The 24,944-nt window shown below is 43.1% G+C and overlaps 1 protein-coding gene and 1 long non-coding RNA gene across 4 annotated transcripts in view; one reads left to right on the top strand and one right to left on the bottom strand.

Annotated features, from left to right (window-relative positions):
* Positions 1–11,910, bottom strand: part of LOC141577739 (uncharacterized) — a 133,361-nt gene extending 121,451 nt beyond the window's left edge. The window contains exon 1 of the long non-coding RNA XR_012507129.1: positions 11,762–11,910. This is a non-coding gene — a long non-coding RNA (uncharacterized LOC141577739). The remainder of the gene's footprint in view (positions 1–11,761) is intronic.
* Positions 1–24,944, top strand: part of KIAA2012 (KIAA2012 ortholog) — a 109,648-nt gene that overhangs the window by 41,635 nt on the left and 43,069 nt on the right. For all 3 annotated transcript variants that reach the window (XM_074364163.1, XM_074364164.1, XM_045507969.2), the window contains 3 exons: positions 2,133–2,201; positions 10,022–10,098; positions 22,761–22,898. In XM_074364163.1, coding sequence (XP_074220264.1) covers positions 2,133–2,201; positions 10,022–10,098; positions 22,761–22,898 — 284 coding nt within the window. The remainder of the gene's footprint in view (positions 1–2,132; positions 2,202–10,021; positions 10,099–22,760; positions 22,899–24,944) is intronic.

The following is a 24,944-nucleotide window of genomic DNA, read 5'->3' as shown; positions in this document are numbered from 1 at the left end:
GCAATAAGAAATCACAGATGCTTGAGGAGGGATGTTATGTGACCCAATATGTGTTCCAGTGTGAAGGAACAGGCAAGAGAAAAGGCCAAGTGCTCCGGTTACTGCAGAATCATCCAGACAACAGCTGATGAGGGCCTAGATGGGAGGCAGTGGACAGACGCAGGAGACACAGCAAAGGGACAATCCCCGGGGCAGCCGACTGGATGTGGGGATGCCACCAGACACCCTGAATCTGAGCAGCCAGTGACAAGACCGTTTGTAGAATCTCTTTACAAATCTGGCTACAATTCTCATTTCCAATATTCTACTCAAATTACTGTTTCTCTGTTTTCACTCTCAGTTAAGAGGACTACTCTGGGGGTGGGGGAGGTACACATATGTGTCATGTACTGTAATTAAGATAAAACAACAATCAAGGCCTCAGGGCCAGAGTTACCCCGTGGCACACACAGGGCTGCAGCCCCCTCCTGCGTGGCACTCAGCTCCCGTACCTCCCTTGATTTAAGTCAAACTCCTACCAACACACATAAAAAATAAACTTCAGTGTCGTGTGCCTCTGAGCTTGTCATGCACTGTGGCTGTTTTCAGGCTTATGTGCTCCTGGGGAAGTGACTGAGCTTCCTAGCAGACAACTGTGCTAAATAGTAAGAATTCTAAGGAAAACCGTGATAGCAGATTTCTTGGGAGCTGTGAGTAAGGAAGCAGCGAGGCGGGCAGCAGTGATGGAAAGTGTTTGTATAACCCTCCTGTACCTTCTCACCCTGACACACATTGAGCTTTCTCTTTCATGATTGTTTTAGCCTCTTTTTCCCTTCCAACCACCGACCACTCAATTCTTTGAGGGAAAATTAACATTCATTATGCAATTTATCTCTCTCCTTTTAATCCAGAGTGTCTGTCTCCAAGGTCCCTACTCAATAATTAATGTTTGTTCTCATTTCCCATTCTCCAGAGCATCTATTCTTGAACTGTAGGGTCAACACTTAACACTAATTATGGCTTTTTTCTCTCTCCAGTGTTGGTTCTCAGAATCCCAAGTTGCCCTGCTCAGCCTAAGCTCTGTGTGTGTATGTGGCTGTATGCATGCGCACCGAGGTGGGGAGGCACCAGGCAGCAGGCTTTTCCAAGCCCCACCACAGTTCAGCAAATCAGTAAACCAAACATTTTTTTTTTGGCAGTATCTCCAGTATATGTATTATCAGCAATGAAATAATGAAGTATAAATACGTACACACATACATGCGCACACACATATATACACACATACGTGTATTTGGAAACGAGTTGGGGGTAGTTAGATAGATCTCAAGATTTTTTTCAGATGTATTCAATTCCCTCTGATCTTTTTCATCCCCATTTCTATTTCCTTGATATCTCATACCTCTCTCTCTCTCTCTCTCTCGACCTTTCACACACACACCAAATTTCCCATTAAAACTGTCCTTCCGTTTCGGAGCCACTCTTTACTCTACCTCTCCCTTAACTGCCTTGCTCTGGTGTGTCATCCTCATTCTCTTCAGCCCTTAAAACAGCATTATTTTAACTAGTTTTCATTTGATTGACAAGTACAGCTAGGAGAATAATTCTTACCCAAGGCGACTCTAAGAGATCTCAAAAAACAAACAAAAAAAATTCATCAGGGCTATGCAAAAGCCAGTCTGTCTTTTTGGCTGGAATCAGATGGGCTAGAATCCCTCCTGCCTCCCTGGTCTAGCCTCTGAATTTGCACTGCAGCTGGAAGCTGGGGCTCCTCATGCTTGTCTGTCATCCCCCATCGCTGCACATCTGCTGTTCAAATCTGGGCATCTCCTCACGGCAGGTGTCAGGCATTAACTATTTCATGCTCTTGCTCTGTCAAAAGCTCTCCTCTCAGAACTTAAGCATCACAGCACCTGCGGTGTTTCACCCTTCAACATCTTAAATAAAAATACTATTTTCTCCAATGCTTTTTAAATCCTAGATCAACCTTCCCTCCATGATAGCAGTTTAGGGTTGTCAAAACAATCTAATTCATTACGAGGCTGAGGCATCAAGGCATCCACTTTGTTTTCCCCTGTCTTGGGGTAAGGAAAATAGCTTTTTTTCCTCAAGACTTTTTCACGTTCACAGGTAAAACCCTTATTGTTTTTCAGCCTATGAATCTACCAATTCAAATACCAGCCATGGAAAGGGGTCGTCTAGTATTCAACATCTTCTAAAAGGTAAAACTGTCCCCTAAAGAGTCACTTTTACTTCTCCTCTATGTCATTTGACTCACATACATATTATTTCATACCTCGACCTCCAGAAACACACAATTTCTCCCCAAATATAGTAGTAAGTAGGAAAGAAAACGTATCTCTTGGAGAGCCTGAGAAATGGAGTATCCTCAAGAGTTACTTGTGGGGAGCCCTGTGTGCTACGGTGTGAGTGTGAGTGTTAGGGGAGAAGAAAAGTGAACCAAATGCTTGTGCTGAGCTGGACCAGGAAGGAGAATCTGCAGGGTGTCCTGTGGGTCCTGCAGGTCATACGCTGTACAATTCACATTATAATGAGGTAGGCACTGCCTCCCAGAGTTGTGCACAGTTCAATCTGCACATCCACAAACTAGAAAACTGCCTGGAAAAGGCTCTCAGGCTTGTATTCTAAGTGGAGGGCTGAGGCCAGTTCTCTTTTTTCAAGCTTCCTCTTCTATTTCGCTTCCCCGATGGAGAAATAAGCAAAAACTGGGAGTGCAGGTTGACTGTAGTTCATTCTCCACCCACTGCCATTGCTGCTTCTGCTTCATACCAATGGGAAAGGATGATTAAGTAAAGACTTTCTCTCAATCCTAAAAATAGTCTTTGATTAATAGAGAAATGTGTGTGGTCTTCCTCACTGCTTATTTTGGGGCAGGCAGTGATGAATCCTGCATGAGGGACCTGCTAGAGTAACAGGAAGCAATGCCACAGATCAAGGGCTGGAGCCAGAGTTGGGTGGAGGACACTGTTTTTGCTGGAGACTGCAAAACTAGAAGGAAAAAGGGCACAATCATATGTTTGCCAGTCTCAAAATCTATTAAGCAGAGAAATACTTGGGAGCCTGGCATTCTGCATTGCCCCTCTCGCCATTCTCCTTGAAGGGACATCCTGACCATGGTGGGAAGAGTTGCAGTGTCAGTCATGTTCATTCTCACTTGTTCGTTGGAACTGGGCCAGAACGGCTCTTAATAGGAGCCCTCTAGTGAAGGATGATGATGAAGATGGTAACTACCATTGCTGTCTACCTTTGATATGCCAAACATTGTGCTGAGTGTTTTATATTCATTATTTCACTTCATCCCCATAGCAATGATGGGAGGTAAATTCTATTATTATCCTCACTTTTCACCCAGGATAATGTGGCTCAGAGAGATTGAGTGACTTGCCCAAGGTCACACAACTAAGTGGTGAAGCTGGGCTTTGACCTGTAGCAGCCTGCATTTTTACCACTACGCATGGTTAGTAGTGATGTCAATCTAAATAGGCACGTTTCTATCTGACAATATGTGAGAGTTTAGGAAGTTCCTGACTTAATAATGACTCATACTAATAAATGACTTCTGTTGCATATTCTTTTCTCCCTCTAATTCCCCTTACTCAGCATCAGAAACCCTTTTGTGAGTAACACTGAAAATGATTTGCAACTTTCAAAGATACAGGGAGAAGCTGAAAAAACACATAGGAACAGTTTGGGAGAACTAAATTGCTAAAAGAGACTATCAAGCCAGATAGGTTTGTTTACAGGATAGCTCTCCAGACCAAAAATACTTTTCTTAATATGGCTGAAAATGTTACAATTTTACTTCATTCTACTATTAAAATCTCACCAATAATAGATTCATTTTGAATTCTGAAGTAATCTCTTAAAAGGCTGATACTTCTGAGAGGTTAACAGTCATTCACACTTTAGTAAAAATGTATTTAATCAGATGGCTGTCCTCTTGCAAGCTAGTTGAGAACAGCTGCTCTGAAGGACTAAAAATTCTGATGCAATGGAAAGAGAGGTGGATAATTTGGGAGATAAGTAGAGTTTTAAGGGGTGAAACATGCTAGACTGGTGGGTACCCTGGAGGTCTTGGATGAACAGGACATTAACTCTATGGAAAAGGAAGCACATGGAGAAAAGTACAGAAAGGAAAATGGTAGTGTGCCAAAGGGAAACTTCAGAATTGGCCCATGGCAAGCTCTATACCCCATAAAGGAAAAGAAAACTTTTATTCCTTCTCAACTCCTAGTAATAAAAAGACCTTAGGCTAATGCAAATCCCTTTCTTATTTCCAAGCTTTTGAACATACTGTTCTCTTTGCCTGGAGCATAATTCCTCCTCTCCTCCTATCCCCTGACATTTTTTTAATTGTGGTAAAATACACATAACATAAAATTTGCCATCTTAACAATTTTTAAGTGTACAGTTCAATAGTGCTTGGGAGATTCATGCTGTTGTGTAATCAATCTCCAGAACTCTTTTCATCTCGCAAAACTGAAAGTCTCAACCCATTAAATGCCAACTCCCCATTCCAATGGGACTACCCATATAAGCACAGAGTACCTGCTTCAGGGCTTAGAATATAAGAAGCTTATTTGTTCCCTTGATTTGCTCAGAGACCTCAGCAAAAAATTCTTACATCTCTTTGAGCTTAACACTCCCCATTTGTCTTTAAGAAAATGAATATAACACTACTCTGAAAATACCTGAAACCCCCTGGAATTGAGTTCAAAAAGCAATTTAAAACATCTACTTACAGGAATCTACAGAGCATTCTCAACTTTTTATTTTCTTTTTGGTCGATTGCTTTTAAGGAGTATTTTCAGATAAAAATGATAGGATTTTTAAAAATTATATAGATGGTGAACTTCAGGTATTTGTGGACTTGAAGGCCAGTTTTGACAATTTGCAAATGACTTCAGAAATCAGGGACACATATACTTTGTCATTTTACAGAGGCAAACTCAAATCATAGAGCTCTCAAGGCTGGGAGACAGATGACCATCACTAAGCGAGTGAGTGCACCTCACCAACCTCCGAGCCAACCTCAGTGTTGTGGTCTATATTCATTGTAACATCTGCAATAGCTTTTATGAAGTTATTTTTTAAAAAGAAGAGTATTGATTTTTTTAATGGCCCTAAATGTAAGGTCAACTGCTGAGACTGGTGATGGAATTAAGAGAAAGTGCAGTAGTCTAACAATTCAATGATTCTCTGCCAAAAAATAGTTTTTAAATCACTCCAATCCTTTATTTATTGACTCATTAAGAGTCTGAAGAACTCACCCTCTCTTTTCATTCTTACTTTAGTTTTATTGGGGATATGATATACACTAGGGGTACTCACAAATCCAAGGATTCTTAACATTCTCACGATGTGTCCCTCCTAAAGTAGCCAGGATCTGCTGTTCATTTAGTGTATAATACACACAAAGGATCAGGGTCTTGCTCAAGCAGTGAAGTCGTTCTTAGCACAACGCATTTTAAGGCTGGTATGGATTTCAGGATGTCTGTCTGTGTGTGCATGTCAGTGTCAGTTATATTTCTCAACCTGTAATAAAACTGAGAATATTAAGTTTTGTTCTGTCAGAGTGATCCAGAAAGAATAATTTTTATTAACTAATAATCTATAAATACTATTTTCTATTTCATCACTCTTCAGATATTTCTGTTATCTTCTCATCAAAAAGACCATAAAGAAGCATGAAGCTTTTCTCAAGAATATTTGTTTTCCTCCTAGTTTCTCTCTTGTTTCTTTCACACATCTCCCTGTGGCCAAAAGATTTTCATTTGCCGTTGTCTTATTTCCTAGCAATTCCTCATTTGAAAATTAATGAACATCAGAACATGTCCAATAGAAAGAATTAGTGAGTCTGTTTTACAGAGTACCTAAAGATTGCTCATTCACTCATTCATTACACAAACACTAACTGACCATCTACTAATGCCAAATAATGTGCTAGGCATAAGAATACAGTTGAGAGAAAAAGTCCATGCTTTAAAGTCATCCACAGTAGTGGAGTGTGCCAAGAGCCATGAATGAGCACAGGCTAATCCAGCCTGGAGATTAAGAAGGCTTTTGGAAAGAGAGGACACTTAAGCTGAGTCTCTAAGGATATATGTAGGAATTAGCCAAGGGGAAAAGAGGAAAGAATGCTCCAAGGAAAGAGACCATATGAAGGTTAGAAAACATGGCGGCATGGGAGGAAATGCAAGCAGCTCTTAATGCCTGGCCCCCAGGATACATGGGGGGGGGGTGAGAAATGCTGCTGGTGGGATAGGCAGGAGCCAGATCATCAAGGCCCAGAGGCAGCAACGAAGGAATTTATCCCAAAGGCTGTGAGATTCTGTTTATGCAGGAATTGACATAACCAGATTTTTATTTTAGAGAGATGACTCTCCCAGCTATGTAGAAAATAGACTACAAGGGGTAAGACTAGAGGTTGGGAGACCAGATGTCCACACTTGTTTGCGAGCAAGTGACCAAGAATAGTATTTTCTGCAGCATATTGAACTGAGGTTGGTTGGCTGCTTTGGATGAAGCTCCACCTTCAGCCTCTTTTTTGAATTCTCTTCTTCCACACCATCTTCCACCACAGATATCCTTATTAATCCTATGATGTATACTGATTGAAGGGTTCCTCATGTAGTTGATATTTTGTTGCTACACAACTTGAATTTAAATTCTATCATCTTAGCTTGCTTTCCATTTGGGGCTTGGTAGACTGCCATGTACCTTTGGACCTCTACATAAAAAATAATTTATGGGCTTTTGAGAGAAGTTGGTATTCCCAAAGCTAAAGCCAGACCCTTGAGACTGAGCTAGCCTTGGCCTATAAAGATATAAGTAAGTAAAAGAACTGTTATTCCAAATTGGAAGAAAAATATTGTCCTTGCATTTACTAGGCATTTCCATATTTAAATTCAGTCTGACTCATACCTTCTAGATCTGTCCACTTGGCTCCTTTAATAGAGCTTTCTGGGGTACGTCTTTAGGCTGGAGACTTTCTCAGGTCTTAAGCAACTGTTTGATATGCCCATCTCACCCTCCTCCTCATCCAGGAAGATTTAAAGTGAAAATGTGTAGCATAAACAAGGTCTTAAATCTTGTTCCAAGAATTTGATAATGACAGTACCAAAAGGCCATCTTGGGTCTGGGTCTCCTGCATTAAACAAGCAGACTCAAGATTTATTATGACAAAAGCTCTACAGGTCATAGGCATCTTGAGTCATATCATATAAAGTATTTTTAGATATCATTCTTAAGGAAAGGTCAGCACGACTATGTAAAGGGACCAGAATTATCTTTCCTTTTATAGTTTAGTTTATACTGGGAAGAATATTTTTTTTAATAATCTGGAATTTGCCTTTGCATTTTCCATTTTTGACCAAAAATACAAAACCATGAAGGTACAAAGGCTGACTTTTAGGACTCCTCCTATTGCTTTCTGCTGCAAGTCCACATGCAAAGCTGTGAAATGGCAAAGGCACTTGCTGAGATCTGTTTGGCAACGGATACATCCCCTGCTCACTGAACCACTGCAAGTTATGGGGGAAGTTCCATGAGTACATAATAGAAATCGAAGGGCACTCATGCCTCAGAAATGGTATGTGTGGGAGAAGGCCCTACACATATTTAAAGAGGCTCCCGCCAGCACTTCCAATAGCTCCTGCCCTGTACCCATTGACTATCTGACCACTTTGGAGCCTGCAGGTCTGATGTTCTCTTAGAAACCCTGGCATGCATTTAGGAAGGAGCCAGGTGGCCCACTTTGCCTGATAAGGTAACTTTTTGAAGTTCACTCTCTATTTTGATATCTGATGGGCCTCACCAGACCATCCTGTACCAAGGGAAATAAGGTTTCTGAAAAATGGAAATTAATATGACAGTGTTTCATTTTTATTTAAAACAATAAACAACAACTTGAGAATTAAATATGGCCAATAGGTTGAAACAGAAGGCAATTTTAAGGCACCCATATTCCATGCTAATATCAGATGCTCTCTCCTGCTTTTCAACTTTTGAGTGTTTGCTGAAGGATCCCATGATCTGAAGAAGGCAGAGGAGGTTTGGGATGAAACCCTATCTAGTAAGGGTCATCTCTGAAATTGCCTGATTATCTGGTGGGAATGCTATCTCCTTGCTAAAAGCCTGTGGCTAGATTAATGCTAGCGTTTGAAAATCTACTCAGGCCTGATGGTGGGCAGCCAGGGAAGGAATGTTTTTTCTGTTTATCTCTTTAGTGGCAGACATGTTCATCACAGAAAGACTCTGAGCTTCCAGTTTCAGGCAGGCCTGGAAGTTGTGTAGTCTGTAGTCTGTGAATGTACATACCAGCTCCAGAACAACGGGAAAGAACAGGGCCTGTGTTCATAGCCTGTTGCCTGCGCTGGTCGATGGGTTAGTCAGTTTCTTCAGCTTGATTAGAGGGGTAGGTCCTGCCACGGGGTTCAGAGAGGAAGTTTTACCACCCCCATTGCTTTATCTCCCAGGAATGCAGTTTGAGTTGTGTCTCCTCCTTGACAGCTTGGACCTCAGTAAATTATCAGGGTCTTGACCCAAGAGATGGAGAAGTCTTAAGCAATTTTTCAGTCTCCTATCTAAAAATGTGTTTACATTTCTTGAACTCTGGCTGACTGATTCATTCTCCTGATGTTGCAAGAACTTTCCTTATGCATTAGAATTTATAAGTTTCATTTCTAAGAGACCCATGGTTCCTTCCAAGCCACGGTGGAGTGAACCTCAACACAACACATTTCTGTTGGGCTGGATTTGTCCAGAGGCTGGATCGTGGCCAAGCAGCAGTGATGTGGCAAGATCAAGGGAGGCGAAGAGGAGGCAGTGTGAGGTGGAGGGGAAAGTAGGAGATGCTAAAACAGGAGATCAGGGTTCCAGGTCTGGTCTTGCACTATTTCAAGTTATGGCCTTGAACCAATCACATGAAACCACACTCTGGGCCTCAATTTCCCCATATGTCTTAAATAAGAAATGTTTCAAATCTGCACAGGAGCAAACAGGACAGAAGAGAACAGCTGAGAAACAACAGAAAAGGGAAGGGCAGCCCACAAGTAATGAGTAGAGGCTTCAGGTCAAAGGGACAAAGAGGCAGAGTCACATATGGCTACTTAGGAGTAGCAAGTATGGAAAGAACATTTTGTTGGACACTAGGCCCAAACAAGAGACTAAAATCCTTGTCAGAAGAGCCATGCGCTTAGCTAAATCTGTTCCTCAAATAAACATTCCTTTATAAACATTAAATTTACTTTCATAGGGGAAAAAAAAACAAAATAAATCCTACCCTTTTGCAGCTTGAGGTTTGAGTCAGACAGTCTTGGACTCAGACCCCTTACTCAAAACCTCACTAATTGTATCCTCTGGGGTAGGTTACTTTACCTTTTGAGCCTCAGCTTCCACACCTGTAGAGAGCATGGTAGCACAGCCATAGAGAAGAGTCATGCAAATTACACACCACCCCCATGTCAGTGTCTGCGTGGTGCCTGCTTCAGCATGAGCACCATGATTTCCATTAGTCCCCTCCCACCAGCCTCTTTTTGGCCTTTGCCTTTGTTTGCTTCCTGTTTCCACCTCTTCTGTTGCCCCTCCACATCATGAGGGAAAAGGGAAGTCTCTGATCTCTCTATCTGGAAGGTTGCAGAAGCATTTTCCTACTTCAGTGAAGTAGGATCATACAAAATTTATATTCAACAGTATCAGCAGATTTTTTTTCCATCAATATTTCCTTTTTAATTTCAGCTTTATCTGAATTTTAGTAGCACAAAGAATTTACTTTTGTTCTTTTAAAGAGCAACCAGAACATGAAAATTAGAAATTTGAATATAAGGTCTCAGCATTATATTTAACATGGCATTTAGACTATGCCTATAGAGGTTACAGGTGTTATCTGGTGAGTAAGTATGAATGCCATGTGCATACGTGTGTTTATACTCTTACGCATATGAACTAGGTATACAGTAAATATAAAAATTCATAAGACCTAGATCTGACAACTCTGATCCTTTTCTGATTTTCATCACAGAAAATAATGAATCCAGAACTGATCTTCACATGAATCTTAATGAAACCTCACCTTTGACCCAAATGCCAGAGAAGCAGGTACAGTACAGTATTGACTCTGCATGAGTATGAGACTGGGAATCAGGACTTCTGGGTGCTTGTCCCTGCTTCCTGTGTGCCCCTAGGTGAGATTCTTCACCTCTCTGGGCCTCATTTGCCTCATCAATTAAATGAGACAAGTAGCCTATAAAATCGCAGAGGTTCCTTAACTCATAGACTTGGAATGTCTTAACTCAACTTGGACTGTTTTGTCTGGCTCTTCACGAGCACGAACAAGCTGAATAGGCCTTTCCCTGACGTCTGCAAAGTCCAAAAGGGAACAAGGAAACATGGAAAGGCATCCTCCACCGAAGCACTAAGACTTTGTGCCAATGGGCCCATTTTTTTTCCCCACTCCAATTCTCATTCCTACTGGGGAAGGGAAAACAGCAATCCAGAAAAAAGCACAAGGATCCTGTGAAGAAAGGAGAAAAATGCTTTATCTGGATGGACTAAGATTATCTATTAGTGGTTCAAGGACATACGTTCACAAATGTTTATAAATTTGTCCCTTCCATTGAAACTTTGAGGCTGGGGCTGTCTTCAGGTTCACTCTAAAGAGACGACTCAGGGGGATTCCTAGTGCTTGGTGGGTCTCAGAGAAGCCGAGGCAGAAGCAGCACAGCCCAGGGCTCTCTCAGGTCTCTCCCTGCAGAGCGACAGCCTGGGGAGGGGGCCGGTAGGGGCATCAGCAAGGTCTCCATTTCTCCCTTATCTCCAACTTCCTGGCTTTCTCCTCTTCCCTCACACTCATTAAAAAACAAGAATAATAAAGGTAGTTTTGTTTGCCTATGGGTGCCTAGCTGGGTTCTGAGGAAGACGTGAACTCTCACTGTTAGAACCCCAGGCCGGGGTCAGGCCTCCTCTGAGGTGACACACAGCTGAGTTGACCCTTCCTGCTACTGAGGAGCCAGAGAACCAACATTTGCACGTTTTTTTACATGCCTGCTTTGAAGACACCCCTTATCAGGGATCTAGAAAGTTTTCTTTTTCAAGAGAGTCCGTGACTGAGGACAGTATACTATGCTATGTTTCCATAATTCCACAACTCCAAGGCCTTGCCAGTACCTCATATTCTAAACACACTCCAAATTCACACAGCCCCCTGCGTGTATTTCTGGAGACCTCATATCACCTGCAATAAAAGAGTGGCTCAGTCATGTCAAATTAAGTCCGAGACTGAATTATTAACCTTGCAGTCAGAAAGAGGAATACCAGACCGGCAGTCTTAAACTCTAATCCTGGGTTTCCCTTGCGAGGCCTGGCAAACCCGGCTCTCTCTGAGCACTGCATGTGCCTCCTCTGTGAAGGGGTGGGGGGTGTTCCCACTAGAACCAGTCGGTTTCCTCAAGGCACAGTAGTCTTATTTCCTTTAGAAAACTAGCCCCTGAAAGGAAAGCCATTTGAGGAAACGTCTGGAAAACCCCCACCGACCCCCAAACGCAGAGAAAATGGGGGAGGGTGGGGGAGGGGATGTGTCTTCTGCGCCTCCCCCACCCCCTTACTTCTTGAGGCTAATGGCTTTTTATTAGATTAATCACCGACTTCAATTTTAACTACTTCCTCAAACTCCTCCATGTAAATGACTAATTTCATGTTTACTATAAAGCATCTGGAAAGGATTTAGAAACAAATTTCTGCCCCGCCGATTTCAGTTACGTACCTTGACGGGGCACTGGCAAATCCAGCGGAGTCCTTCCACTGTCGCCTTCCCACTCTGAAGCAGGCTAGGATATCACACAAAACTGATCTTTATCAGCATCAGAGGTTTCTGCTCTTCGTTCCTTTCCATTAATTCCCCCCCGTGACTCCCCTCCCTCCCTTCACTGGGGTCTGACCGTGTCAGGAGTTCAGTCACACAAAGTACTTTTACTTTTTTATCAGTGTGCTAGCTGCGAGGAAACAAAATCCTAAAGGTGGACTATTTTGGCATCACCATGCTTGAACGACAAGTCCCATACCTCGATTTGGAAAACAGTTTCTGACGGGCGGGGAAGAGAGAAAGCCGGGCGGGGAAGAGAGAAAGCCAGACGGTGCTTTGCAGACGTGACTAGGTTCCCGGATTTCCCCGGTTCTGGAAGCTGCCTCTGGTGCTCCCTGCTGGTAGGACTGAAAACCCTCCGCCGTGCGGTTGCGATGCAGCGAGCGGCGCTGGGGCCCCGAGCGCGGAGGAATACGGCTTCGGCCTTCAGCACACAAGGTGGCAACCGTGGGACTAACTCCTGAGGCAGCCCTTCCACACCCGGAGGAGAATCAGGGCCTCGGCGGTAAACCCATAAATAGACATCAGCAACTTCCTAAGAGTTGGAGGAGGGGGTTAAATTGGGGAGAGACGGGGAAAGAAACCTACAAGGGGAAATGTGGAGATGAAAAGAGAAATGAAAAAAGAAAAAGGAGACAAGCAGACATGTTTCAACTCCAAGCTCCCATTTCCTCTTTCAAATGAACTGCCTCCCCACTGTGAACGGAATCAAGTATTTATGAAGGCATTTTTTGCATATTAATAGCTGCATGTGGAGCATTGCCAGTTCTGAAGTCCTAAAGGTATGGTGCCCTTTTTTAAATGCAGGTCCTTCAAACACCTCACAGAATCTGGTATTCTCCTTCACATATATTTTACTTTTTGCCTCATGGCTCCTCCTCAGGCCTTTCATTTGATTAAGCGAAATTAGTTCCTGGGATAAGGTCAGAGACCAAGTACTGCTCTTACCTGGGGGTGGCTGACATCAATCACTAGAGAAGCTTTTCCTCTTCCCCGGGGCCTCTCTGTGTAGAGGCCAAAGGTTGAGGGAGGTGACCAGCATGTAAAAAGAGTATGAAAATTCTAACAGTAAGTGTTATCCTGTGCAGGGAGAAAGTAAAACTTAAAAAAAAAAAAAAGTGAGAAAATAATTGCATTAACTACAATAGCATTATTATCTAAACTCAGTAAAGATCATATTCAATTTTAAAAGAAAAACATTGAACACCAGTTAGAAAAATAAGCAAAAGACATAAACAATTCATATCAAAAATAACAGAAAACAAATAAGGAAACAATATTCATCCTGAGTAGCAATTTATATTCAAATTGAAGCAAACTGGAGATACCGTTTTATATATGAGATGTGTGCCTCCTCTCACATTTTTTAATGGTAACACCCAGCACTGCTGAGGTTTGGGTAAAACTGGTACACTTTTACACTTCTGGTGGGTGGTAATTTGTTTCAGTCCACTTGTAAAGCAAGATGGCAGTATGACTTGTGAAATGTGAAAAAACATTCGTACCCATTGATTCAGTTATTTTTGACTTCTGGAAATGTATCCTAAGAAAATAATTTAACAGGAAAAAGAGTGAGTGAAGATGTCCATTGCAGCATTATCTATAATGGGAAAAATTGGAAACAGCCAGAGAAGTGATTAAGTTAATTGTGAGGAGTTTAATTCTGCTTTTAAAAAATGGTACTTTTTCATGCTAGAAACTGATTTAAGACAAAAGGTTTAACTCAGGGTTTCCCAGCCTCAACACCATTGCCATTTGAGGCCAGATATTCTTTGTTTTTGAGCTGTCCTGTGCATTCTAGGATGTTGAGCTACCCACTAGATACCAGTAGCACAACCCCCTTGTTTGTGACAATCAAAAATGTCTCCAGTCCTTGCTAGATGTCCCCTGAAGGGCAAAAGTCACACATACCCCTGCCCCGCCCCTCTTTGAGAATCCTAATTTCATTTGAAAAGCGGAAATCAAAGTGATGTCAACTATGTAAAAAAATTAATGTATCTATAAAGAAAAAACTTGCAAATAATGCATGCAATAAAGTGCAATCATGCTAGTTTGACATTAGGGATGTTTGGGGTTGAGTTTTTCTGTTTTTATTTTGTCTTCCTGATTTTTCATTGTTTTTCTTTTTTTTTTTTTCCCCAAAACGCTCCCTGTAAGGAAGAAAAATGCATCATGAGGAGAGCTGGTTTTATTCAAGTCTGGCTTAAAATGATCAGGAGTCAGAGTAAACAGCAAATATACAGCAAGCTAAACAAGGGTCCACACCATAGTGTCATTATTTGTTAATTACTGTTAGTTAAAATTATTTACCTTTATTCAGTTTTTGTTAAATGATTGGATAGGGCTATCAGAATTCTCCTTTTAAGGATTTCAACCCCCTTTTCAGTGTTTTATCCCTCTGATCCTCGACTTTCGGTGGCAACGAATTCACCTATTTTTCTGAAAAGTCTGGATTTCAAAGTATGAAACTCTCTAGTCCATCCAGATCCATCTATGTTAAGTTTGGGACAAGAGTGGCCCTGATCCCACTGGCCTATGGAGTTGTCGGGGCAGAGAGGTTGTCAGTAAAAAGTATCAAAGTACAAGCTCAAACCTTAATTAGATTTCCCAAGAATCATTGTATCTCTTTGTTTAAAATAAGAAAGAAACCATCTCACCCATTTTCACGTTGTCAGTTTTGTCTCTTTGTTAGGGAGAGCAAACATCCCTTCTCACTTGCTTTATCTTGGGTTTTGTTTTGTTGCTTTGTGGGGATTAGAACTTTGGTAGTGTCCTAAAAATCCTGTTAAACAAGAATTATGTCCCTTTTTCCTATTTCACAAAGCCCCTTCTATTTTGACCTATATTATCTCTTGAGTTCAGGTTTCATGAGTTTACAGCAGTATAAATTTATTTTTGATATTATGTGTCCTAAATTTACCTCTTTCGGATTTCAAAGAGTAGTCTGTAATTCTAGCGCGCTAAGGATTTCGCTTGAATAAACCTATGTTTACCCCATCTGTTTCCTTGGTGGTTTCACAGATGGTGTTCATATCCCATTTCAGCCTTCCTCTTTCAGGAGGAAAAAAAAGAACACCTGTAGACACACTAAGTTTTTGTGCAAGCGTACAAAGGTAACCTTTTGTTTCAGTGTCCTTCTGAACCATACCCTGCCTTTTGTCGAACTTTTTAGCTGTTATCTAAGAGTACATAGTTCCTGCCACATGGTAGCCAGGAAAAAAAGAAAAAAAAATTGACAGATAAATCTCTTATTGACATTAAGGTCCGTGTCCTGGATAGAAAAAGCCCATAATCCTCTAAGCAGAATTTGAAGATTGCATTTGTTTTATTTCCAGTGAAATGATATGGGAGTTAAGCTGATCTTTCAGTAACAACTCACACCATCCCCAGGTACTTCCTGCTGTTGGTTGTCACGATGTGGTATTTCACTCTGCAAAAGCTTTGGGTCCTGTGCAGATTGGAGATGTCACTAAGCATCCTTCTTGGAAGTCTTTTTGAGGCTAATAAGTGAGATTGGCTAGCAGGGATGCCTGGGAGAATTAACTGCATGTCCCCATAGAGAGCAGGACCCTTTACTCCCCACCTTCTGTTTCTCATTTCTAAAGGCATGGCACAGCATTTCCCCACCCCCGCCCCTCTTCTTTCCTTCCCCCTTTCTCTCTCCCTGGTTTTGTAAATAGCTTTGGTTGGGGAACTTGATTCAAAGGTTTTTTTGAAGATCTAAGCAAACCTCATCTTCTGTTTCAAACTTACCCACAGGATTACTTTGTCAGCCCAAAAACTCCATTGACAATTTAAGGATAATTTACTGAGAGGGATTTGTGTTTAATTACAAAATTGAGGCTTTTATTTGTTAAATTTTCACTGTGACTATGATTTATTCCAGTAAGTCTGTGTTTATTGATCTGTTGGCTGCTAGTTCTAACCAGGCACATGATATGTGCCCAATTTCTTTTTCTTTTTTATTTTCATTATGGAAAACTTCAAATGTATGTAAAAATAGAAAGAATAGTATAATGAACCTCCATGTACCTAACATAAGCTTCAACAATTATCCCTCCATTATCTTGAGAGGGTTTTTTTAAATGGTAATAACAGCCAAAGTTTTTGAGGTTTCTACTATGTTCAGGGTTTAGGACTATCTCCCTTAATCCTTACAACATCCTTAGGAGGTAAGTACAGTTATTGTCCCCATTTTACCTATGAGCAAAAAGATGTCACGACATACAGGACCACATTCAGCATGTGATCTGCACTTGCCAAAAATCCTACTGGTTTGGGAATCCCACAGAGCTGCTTTTAGATCCCAGCTTCTTCCATATTGACTGTGTGGCTTCAGGCAGGTTATTTAACCTCTCTGAGGCTCAACTTCCTCGTCTGCCAGGGGTAAGGCTATTTCCCTCATGGGGTCAGGACAAGGATTAGATGAAACAACATATGAGAAAGGATTAGCACAATGCTTGTCACTAGGCAATCTCAGTAATTTACAATAGTAGTTATTATTCTATTCCCTCACTTGAAAACTATTATAAAACAGAACTTGGAACTTGTACACAATCTCAGTGTTCAGATGTAGAAAAGGAGAAGCTTGAATGGCAGGAATAACTTAAAGAACTATGAGCCAATCTACCTACCATTTCCACCCCCAATCCCCCTCATCCCCCAAGCTCAGACACACACACCCCAAATATCCTCCATGCTGTCTGGAATTTTGTTTCCCTACTCTATGTAATTCTACCTATTACAGATTCTTTGGGTTTCTCATATCTCATTGTGCCCTGCACCTAAGGGAGCACAGCTGAAGATCTGGGTGGCGGGGTGAGAGGCAGAGAATTTGGTAGCAGGGAACACTGTATCCTGCAGGGCCCCAAACCCCACAGCACATGGCTGCCCAGGAACACAGAGGGCAGAGGACAGGTGGGCAATGGAGGGGAAGGGGGCAGGAAAGAAAAGGAAAGGACGTCTTTCTTTTTCCGGCCCTCTGCTGTCCCAGCATCACCAGAACTAGTTTAGCTCCTTAGCCCAGCTAAATTATGGGTGAAATAGGTTTTTACGAGCCAGTGTAGGAATCAAAGCACTACGGGTAGCATTTCTTTTTCTAGTGAAAATTTCACTTTTCACAATGAAATCAGTTTATAAATTGAAATTCCCTGTCTCTTAGTTGTTAGATTGGAAAAGTCACACCAGAGCCAATGTAAAAATGGAAGGCACACAGTTTGGGGTTCAAGTTTGGAGTTAGAAGAAGCTAAGGACCGGTTCAGGTTTCCCACCCTGCACCCTACCAGGTCCCACCTCCGCATCTAAAATAGGACACTTCATCTCTCAGATACAGGCAGAATTCCAGCCTGAATGCAGCCAGACACCCCCTCACAGAAAAAACTAGTTTCTATGTCCCCTGGGGCAGAAAAGATACCTATTTTGGCTTAAAATTGTTCTCCTCCAGCTCCTGCTAAGCCAAATAAACAATAATTCTGTTGTGTCAACAAAGCGCTTAATTAAACTGAGGACAATATCAATTAGAACTCACGGATAAGATTTACTTCCAGATAGGCGAAGCCCTGGAATTAAAGCGTCCTGGGTTTCATTATTCAAAAGCTCCCTGAGGAGAACACTGAGGTAGAAAAACTGAGGCACAGAAAGCTCAATGACTTGCCAAGTCACCAAGTGAGTCTGTCACAGAGCTAAGACTGGAGGTTACTGTGTTTGTCTTCCTGGTCTGGTGTTTGCTAGCTACTGGATTCACTTGCTCAATGCTTAGGAGGATGTAGAGTTGAGGTGTAAAATAGTGGATGGAGACTAAAATTCATGCCAGGAGGGGGACCAGAAAGCTCTTCTCAGGCTTCCAACCAAATTGTGTCTCTTTGTGGAGCCCTTCTAAAACTGTCCACTCGGCCCATTTCACCAGCACCAAATTGCCTTCAGAACTTAAAAAGGTGGCCAAGATGAGCAGGAGGAACGCAGGTGATGGGCATGTGGACCACTGGGCAGACTTGTGGGCGGAACCACACTGTGGTCTGTGGTCCTGTCTGCTCCTCAGAAAGAGGACGTGCAGGCCCGCCAGGTTGTTGGACTGGGATCCTGGTGTTATATCTGGCCTCCTAAAGACTAAAGGTCTCCTCCTCCTCCAGGCCAGGAAGAGCTAGGCAGAGACAAGATCTCAGAGTGGGTGGCAGAGACAAGTTCTCAGAGTGGGTAGCCGAGTGGCCAGCCTTACCCAGGCTGGGTCCCCTCCCCTTTAACCTGAGTTGATAGTGTATACAGAGCCTCGGGCCCACTCAGATCCCTCCCCAGGCAGCCCAGTCACAGGGAGCCCAGCAGAGTTCCCTGCCCTCCTCAGCTATCTCCCCATTCCTACTGCCCATTTTTAGTTCCACAGGCTGCCAAGGGCAAGAAATAATAGGGCCTGAGAAGGCCAAGCACAGGGGGACTTGCCTGGCCCTTCAGCCCATAGCTCCAGGCAGGAGTACCTTTTCCAGGATTTGGTCCCCACCCCCAGTGACTTATCCATCCATCCCCACTGGGATTCAGAGCCACCCCCCCAACCCCCACCTTCCAGGGAAGTCAGAGACAGACTCTCAGCCAAGGAGGGGGCCTGGTGGTCGAAAGGAGTGACTGACTCTTTTCCTTTTGTTTGCTCACAGGAGGGGACAAATGCCCTGTGTGTGCAGAGGTTTGATGTGACAACTTGATAGACCACATAAGGGTTTCAGCAAAGGCCTCCCGACCCCGCTCTCCATGCATTAAGATAATGGTGGGGTGTGTAGCACGTTTCAGATCTTGGCTACAAAGGCCCTCCTTCCTTCTATTTTCCTCCTCCGGCTCAGCTTGCCCACAGGTTCCCAGAGACTCTTGGCAGCTCGCTCTCAGGCAGAATGAAGTTGTGAGCTGCGTGGGAGGCAGTTAGGCAGCAAGAGTGTTGCAGCCTCCTTAATGAGGGACAATAGCTCTTCTTGGAGCCATGAAGCCGCAGCTACAGAGATGGGGAACCCCAATTAGAAAGGAGTGGGAGAAGTAAAGAGACGCCTGCGGGGCAGATCTGTATCTGTGGTGGTTCTGTGGTAGAGATCTAGCTGGTCGGGTGTAGAATCTCCTTTCCTTCTTAAGGTGAGACGTTCCAGTGGCTGTAGAACCAACCCTTGGTAGTGACCCTGCAAAACATATGAGCTGAAAGGAGGAGGAAAAATTATTGGAGAGAAGGATTTCTTGAATTTGTAGCTCAGATATTATAATCCAAGAGTAAGAAAGGAAATATTTATTTTGTTTAATGGACATCATCTGTAGGTTTTTTGACATTATATATGTGTGCAAATGGATATTTGTACACAGCGATAGCTGTCGTTTGTTCTGGCTTTCAGCTGAATCACATTATGTTTACAGCAAGATAATAATCCTGGATTTTCCATGGCTCAGTCTGTCAGAGTATAAGATTAGCTCTTGAATTCATTAACAGTCATCGCCTTTTAAATGTCAGATAACTTTTTAAATGCCAAGTGCTTACACAACAGCTTCTGTGCAATTCAAATCAGCTTTACCGAATTAACTCATTAATCTTTATTGTTTCATTTACTGAAGAGAAAGGCTCCCAGGTGTTTTTAGCAGAACATAAAAATATTCGAGTATTTACAGTACAATATAAGTGAAGGAAAGTGTTTTGATTTTCTACTAAACATTTCACCCTTCCATCAGTTTTGTAATCATTCACACCGATGTATACATGTAAAAGAGACAAAAAAAATTTCAGTCATCTCTGCTTTCTTCTACTTGCTCCACTTTCCTTTTCTTTCTCCTCGGGTTTTCTTCTCCCATCTACACCCTGAGACCTTGACCCCCCTTTACTATTTATTCTGCCATCCTTAAGAGCTACAAGTGTCGATGATGATGACTGTACCACCCAGAAAACAGAGGGGTGCCCCACAGGGTCAGGGATGGAGTCCGAAGGCTGGGGGCAGAACTGGCCTAGAAGTCAGGGTATTCTACTTTCCTTTCCAGAGAACCCCCCTGAATAATCAGATGCGGGCTACACTCACTGCTAAACATAGATCCTCCCAGGGCTGGCTCCTTCTTGTCACCCAGTTCTCTGCTCACATGTCACTTCCTCGGAGAGGTCTCCCCTAATCACCCAAAGGCAAACCCCACCCCCTCCCTCATCAACCTCATTCCGCTCACTATTTCCTTGTCTTCGTAGATTTACCACTATATCAATCATCCTGCTTATTTATGTGTTTGTTTGTCCAACTAACACAGTATCACCCAATAAATATCAGCAAATGAAAAGCCACCCCAAAGCATGGCTTTCTTTCCTGGTTTCAACGTTCTGACTTTTTCTCCTTTACCACTGCCTCCCAGAATCCTCTTAATGTATTTAATCTTCTTTCCTTTCAGTATCATTTATTTGTTGGAACACTGGAACATAACAAGCAAACACAGTACTGCACGTTCCAGTGACTTTAGACCCTTCACTGAAACCATTCCATCAAGCTAGAATCGATGGCCCCTGAACATTAGGGAGATAAGCCATACTGTCAAGAGAATTGTTTTATCAAAAGATTTATAGGTCAAGTGACTTGGAAGGACTTTTCTCAAAGCCTCTTGACTCCCCAGTCTTTAATCTGAGCCCCACAAAAGGAGTTAAAGCAATTCCAGCCGTTGGAACTAGTCTTGGCTGGGCTTTTGTCCTCCAGCCTAACACAAAATCTCCTCTTGGAGATAATGGAGAAACTTCCCTCAAATCAGTATTGTCTGATTTCTATTATTCCACCCAGTGATTCATGCATGATTTTGGAAGCTAGAGAGCTTGAAATGCTTTGTCTGATTCTTGCTTGGACCAAATGCTTTTATTTGATCTGGAGACAGGGAGGGGAGCTCTCACTCTGAAAAGCTAATCAGATATAGGGCTAAGATGACAAAAAAAAAATTTGGATATGTAGTTGTCCAGAAAAATCTTTATCTCTAGCCACATTTCAAAACATAGGAAAAGGGTGTGGGTGTTCATCAGAAGGATGGCTGCCTGTGGGGACCCACCAACTGCCAATTCACCATTAATACTTAAAAGTAATAGAAATGTTATGGGAGGGAGAATTATGCCTAGAGAGACAGCCACGTGAGAGTTAGCCTCCTAGAAAATATGGAAATGATCAAATCCACACCCAGGGTGATCTCATGGCACATTAATGTATGTGACCCCAGCAAACCAGCCCTGAAAAATGACTAGTAACTTTCCTCTTTGGGAATGAGGAGCCAGCACTACGCAGAGACAGACAGGAGGTCAACATGTGCTTCCTGGAAAGGCGTCTTTCTGGCCCTCCCCTTTTTAACTGAGTTGGGCCATAACATGTAGCTTGCCCCCAGTGTGATCATTACTCTTTTGTTCAGCAAATATGTATCAAATGTGTATTCATCTCCAGACCTGTGTCCAGCACTGCAGTTCCATGGAAACAGGACAGTCATGGTTCCTGCCCTCATGGAGCTTACAGTCTCACGGGGAGGAGAGGTGGCCATACAAGTGTGAGTGTCACCTCAGGCAGCGGTGGGAAGTGCTCAGTTCCCTGGGGAGTCATGGGAGGCACAGACCTGAAGGATGAGGAGAGTTAGAAGGGAGGGGTGTGTTCCCAGGAGAGGGACAGGCTGTGGGACAGCCTTGCTCCAGGAACTGATGGCAGTCCTCTGCACTTGCTCTTCCCACAGTCAGCCCCACAGAAACTCCCCTCACCTTCTTCAGAGCTTCACTCAAACATCGCTTTCTTGCAGGGGGTAGGGGTGTCGGTGGGGGGTGCCTTCCTTGTCTGCTTAAAATTGCAGCCTTCACCATCATCCACAGCTACTCCCCACTCCCTCTCTGCCTTATTTTTCTCTATATCATGAATCACCTTCAAACATAACTTATGTTCCACTTGTTTCCGTATTATCTCTTCCCTCTCAGCAGGACGTATGTGCAGTCTTCCTGAGAGTGAAGACTTCTATATGCTTCTTGCACTGCCATGTATCTCCTCTGCCGGGCATAGAGCAAGCACTCAATAAATATTTGCTGGATGACTCAGTGAGGCAGGAAAGATAGTCCAGAGCCAGGCAGGAAGGGTCTTGTAAACCTTTTAAACAGGTTGGCCTTCATCCTGCGAGTAAGGGCCTTTGAAGGCTTTAAGCAGGAGAATGATGTGGTCCGGTCTGCATCCTGGAAGTATCATCCAGGCTGCAGCAAGGGCACGGGCTGGAAAGCCACTGCAGATTGTACTTGGTGGTGCCCTGAGGCATCCCCATCTGCAGATTGTGGAGACAGGGGATCGGAGAGCCCCCAGGGGCTCCCAGTCTCCTCTGGCAGCCCACTCTTCCTTCCCTCTCTGCTAGATTTGTTCAAGTACCTCTTTCTAACACATCAAATACATTTTAAACTTGGAAATAAACTAGAATCTTGATATAACTTTGTTTGCTGCAAGGCAGATTTGATAACCGTTCATGGAAGCTGTCAAAGTATCAAAAAGATATCATTAAAAAAGGAGTTTGGGATAGTCCATGATTTCAGCTCTGCCGTTTACCAGCTGTATGGCTTTGGGCAAGTTACTTAACCTCCCAGAACCTCCAGTTTCTCATCTATGAAATAAGAATAACAATACCTGCCTCAAGGGTTTGTGGTGGGGATCAAAGAAAATGATTACAATCCTGGAACACAGGAAGGTCCCTTTTCCCAGTTTCCCATTACACCGACCCCAGGTATGAATTAATAACCAGTCTCAGGTTATTCTCTATACGCATGGGTCCCCTGTGTCTTCCATGGTAAAAATAGGTGTTACTATTAGTGTTCCCACGATGAAGAATTGCTTTCTATAAATATTTGGGGATTTGGACTAGCTCTTGTCACACTGTATATCATTCCTATGAAAGCTGGGCTTTCTGCTTCTCTTCACAGGGAGCCCAGCAGTCCTCGGAGGCAGCAGCTCAGAAGACAGGAGAGCCTCAAAGTTGTATAAATAAAGGGCTGATATGTTCAAACAGAAAAGAATTTTACACGCGAAAGCTGCACATCGACATGACGCCGTTCCTGAAGGTGATCTCACACTGAGAAGACGAGGGGTTTTATAGACACATACACAGGAATTCCAGTTAATACACTTCTGCATGGTACAAAAACAGCTTCAGAAGTCCCTCAGAGTTCCTGCTTCATCAGAAGGGACAGAAAATAGGCAGTCTGTAGCAGATGAAGAAAGAACAAATTAGGACAGTAATCACAGGCAGCCATCGGGGACGAATCGGTTGGGTGTCTGGCTTGGGTGGTGGAGGACAGGGAACAGAGGCGAGAAAGGATAACCTTGAACCACTTATAAAATGGGCAAATATAGTTCATTTTATATTGACAGTAGCTAAAATAGCTGTTACTGTTTTACCAGCGTAACTTGCTGCTGTAAGAAGACTGATTCTTGAGGTAACTAGAAGGCAACTGCAAATCCTCTATTGTCTAGGAGTTCATCACTCTCCCAAGCTCTGCTTCGCATCCAGTTAAGGGTGCTGAGAGTTCCTGTGGGGGGATGGCGTTTGTCCATCCTTGCGACACTGACTCCTGCCCCAGCATCTAACACAGCATCTGGCACATGGAAGGCACTTACTAAATGTTCCATAAATGGACTCCCCTTTTCATCCCACAGCCCTCTGGCTTCAGGCCCTCTTCCTCTCCATTCTTTGCTCCCCTCAGAGGTGAATGAACTAGAAATAAATGACCATGGAGTAAAAGAAACTGATCAGGAACAAAGCAAGTCTTGGCATGGAAGGATCTCAGATCCCTCACACTGCCCCAGAGCACAACATCCCAGGCCTTTGATAAGAAGAGACAAGGAAAGGCAGAAACAGAGAAGAGACCAAACACTCGTGGGGCTCATGATGGTGGCACTAGCCAGTGCTGTAGACTTGCAGGGACTTCCAAGCTCATGTGGGTCACCCTCCTAACCTCAGCTGATCTGGAGTTCTTAGGTTACATCCCAGTCCCAGCTCTGCAAGGTGGGACTTTGATCAAGAGTCATGTATTTGCCCTGAATCTGTCTCTCTCCATGGCTGAGCTCTGCTTTCCTGTTTCCTCTTAGACAGACTCTTTCCCCATGGGACCGAGATAGCCACCAGCTTCTCTTCTCTAGATCACTGACCCAAATTGGGTCACGTGGCCATGGGCAATTGAATCACCATAGGCAAGGGAATGGAATACACTGATTTTCCCAGCCTGGAGCCACAGGAACTAAGAGTGTGGAGGGGGAGAAGTGTCTCAAAAAGGAAAAATTAAAAATAGAATAGAGAGGATGATTCTGGGCAGCAAAACAAAAGGGTTTTTTGCTACAAATGTTCAAAATAATTAACTTGATTCATTACTCACTGTATTAGTTTGCTAGGGCCACCACAACAATGTAGCACAGACTGGGTGGCTTACACAACAGAAATTTATTTTCTCACAATTCTGGAGGCTAGAAGTCCAAGGTCAAGGTGTCAGCAGAATTGATTTCTTCTGGGGCCTTTCTCATTGGCTTGTAGAGAGCCATCTTCTCCATGTGTCTTCACATGGTCTTCCCTCTATGTCTGTGTCCAAATCCCCTCTTCTTATAAGGACACCAGTCATATTGGATTAGGACCCACCCTAATGACTTCAGTTTATCTCTTTAAAAAGCCTAGATCCAAATAACAGTCACATTCTGGGGTACTGAGGGTGGACTTCATATGACTTTTGGAGGAACACAATTCATCCTAAAACACTTATATTACTGAAACGATCCTTTTTCTTACCCCTTGACAACAGTTTAGTTCTTCCCTTAGGGCTTGAAGAATTATGGTTTGTACTTCCTGGGATGAGATACCATCATCATCACCATTCACTCAACCCCTGATGAGCACCTAGTAACTGCTCTGTGTCTGGCACTTTCTGGACATCTGAGATACGTCAGCACACAAAACAGACTGAGATCCTTGTCCTGCTCCAGGCAACACGTAGAGTATATTAGGTTGATAATTGCTATGGAAATGAGATAAGAACATATTTATGGAGCCTCCAGAAGCTGCAAGTGAGGAATTTTACAGTAAATTTTTTGTGTGTATTTAGTGTCCACAATGCTTTAGT

This window comes from Camelus bactrianus, chromosome 5 (genome assembly GCF_048773025.1).
Source record: "Camelus bactrianus isolate YW-2024 breed Bactrian camel chromosome 5, ASM4877302v1, whole genome shotgun sequence".
Lineage (NCBI taxonomy): Eukaryota > Metazoa > Chordata > Mammalia > Artiodactyla > Camelidae > Camelus > Camelus bactrianus.
This window is presented reverse-complemented; position numbering and strand designations above follow the sequence as displayed.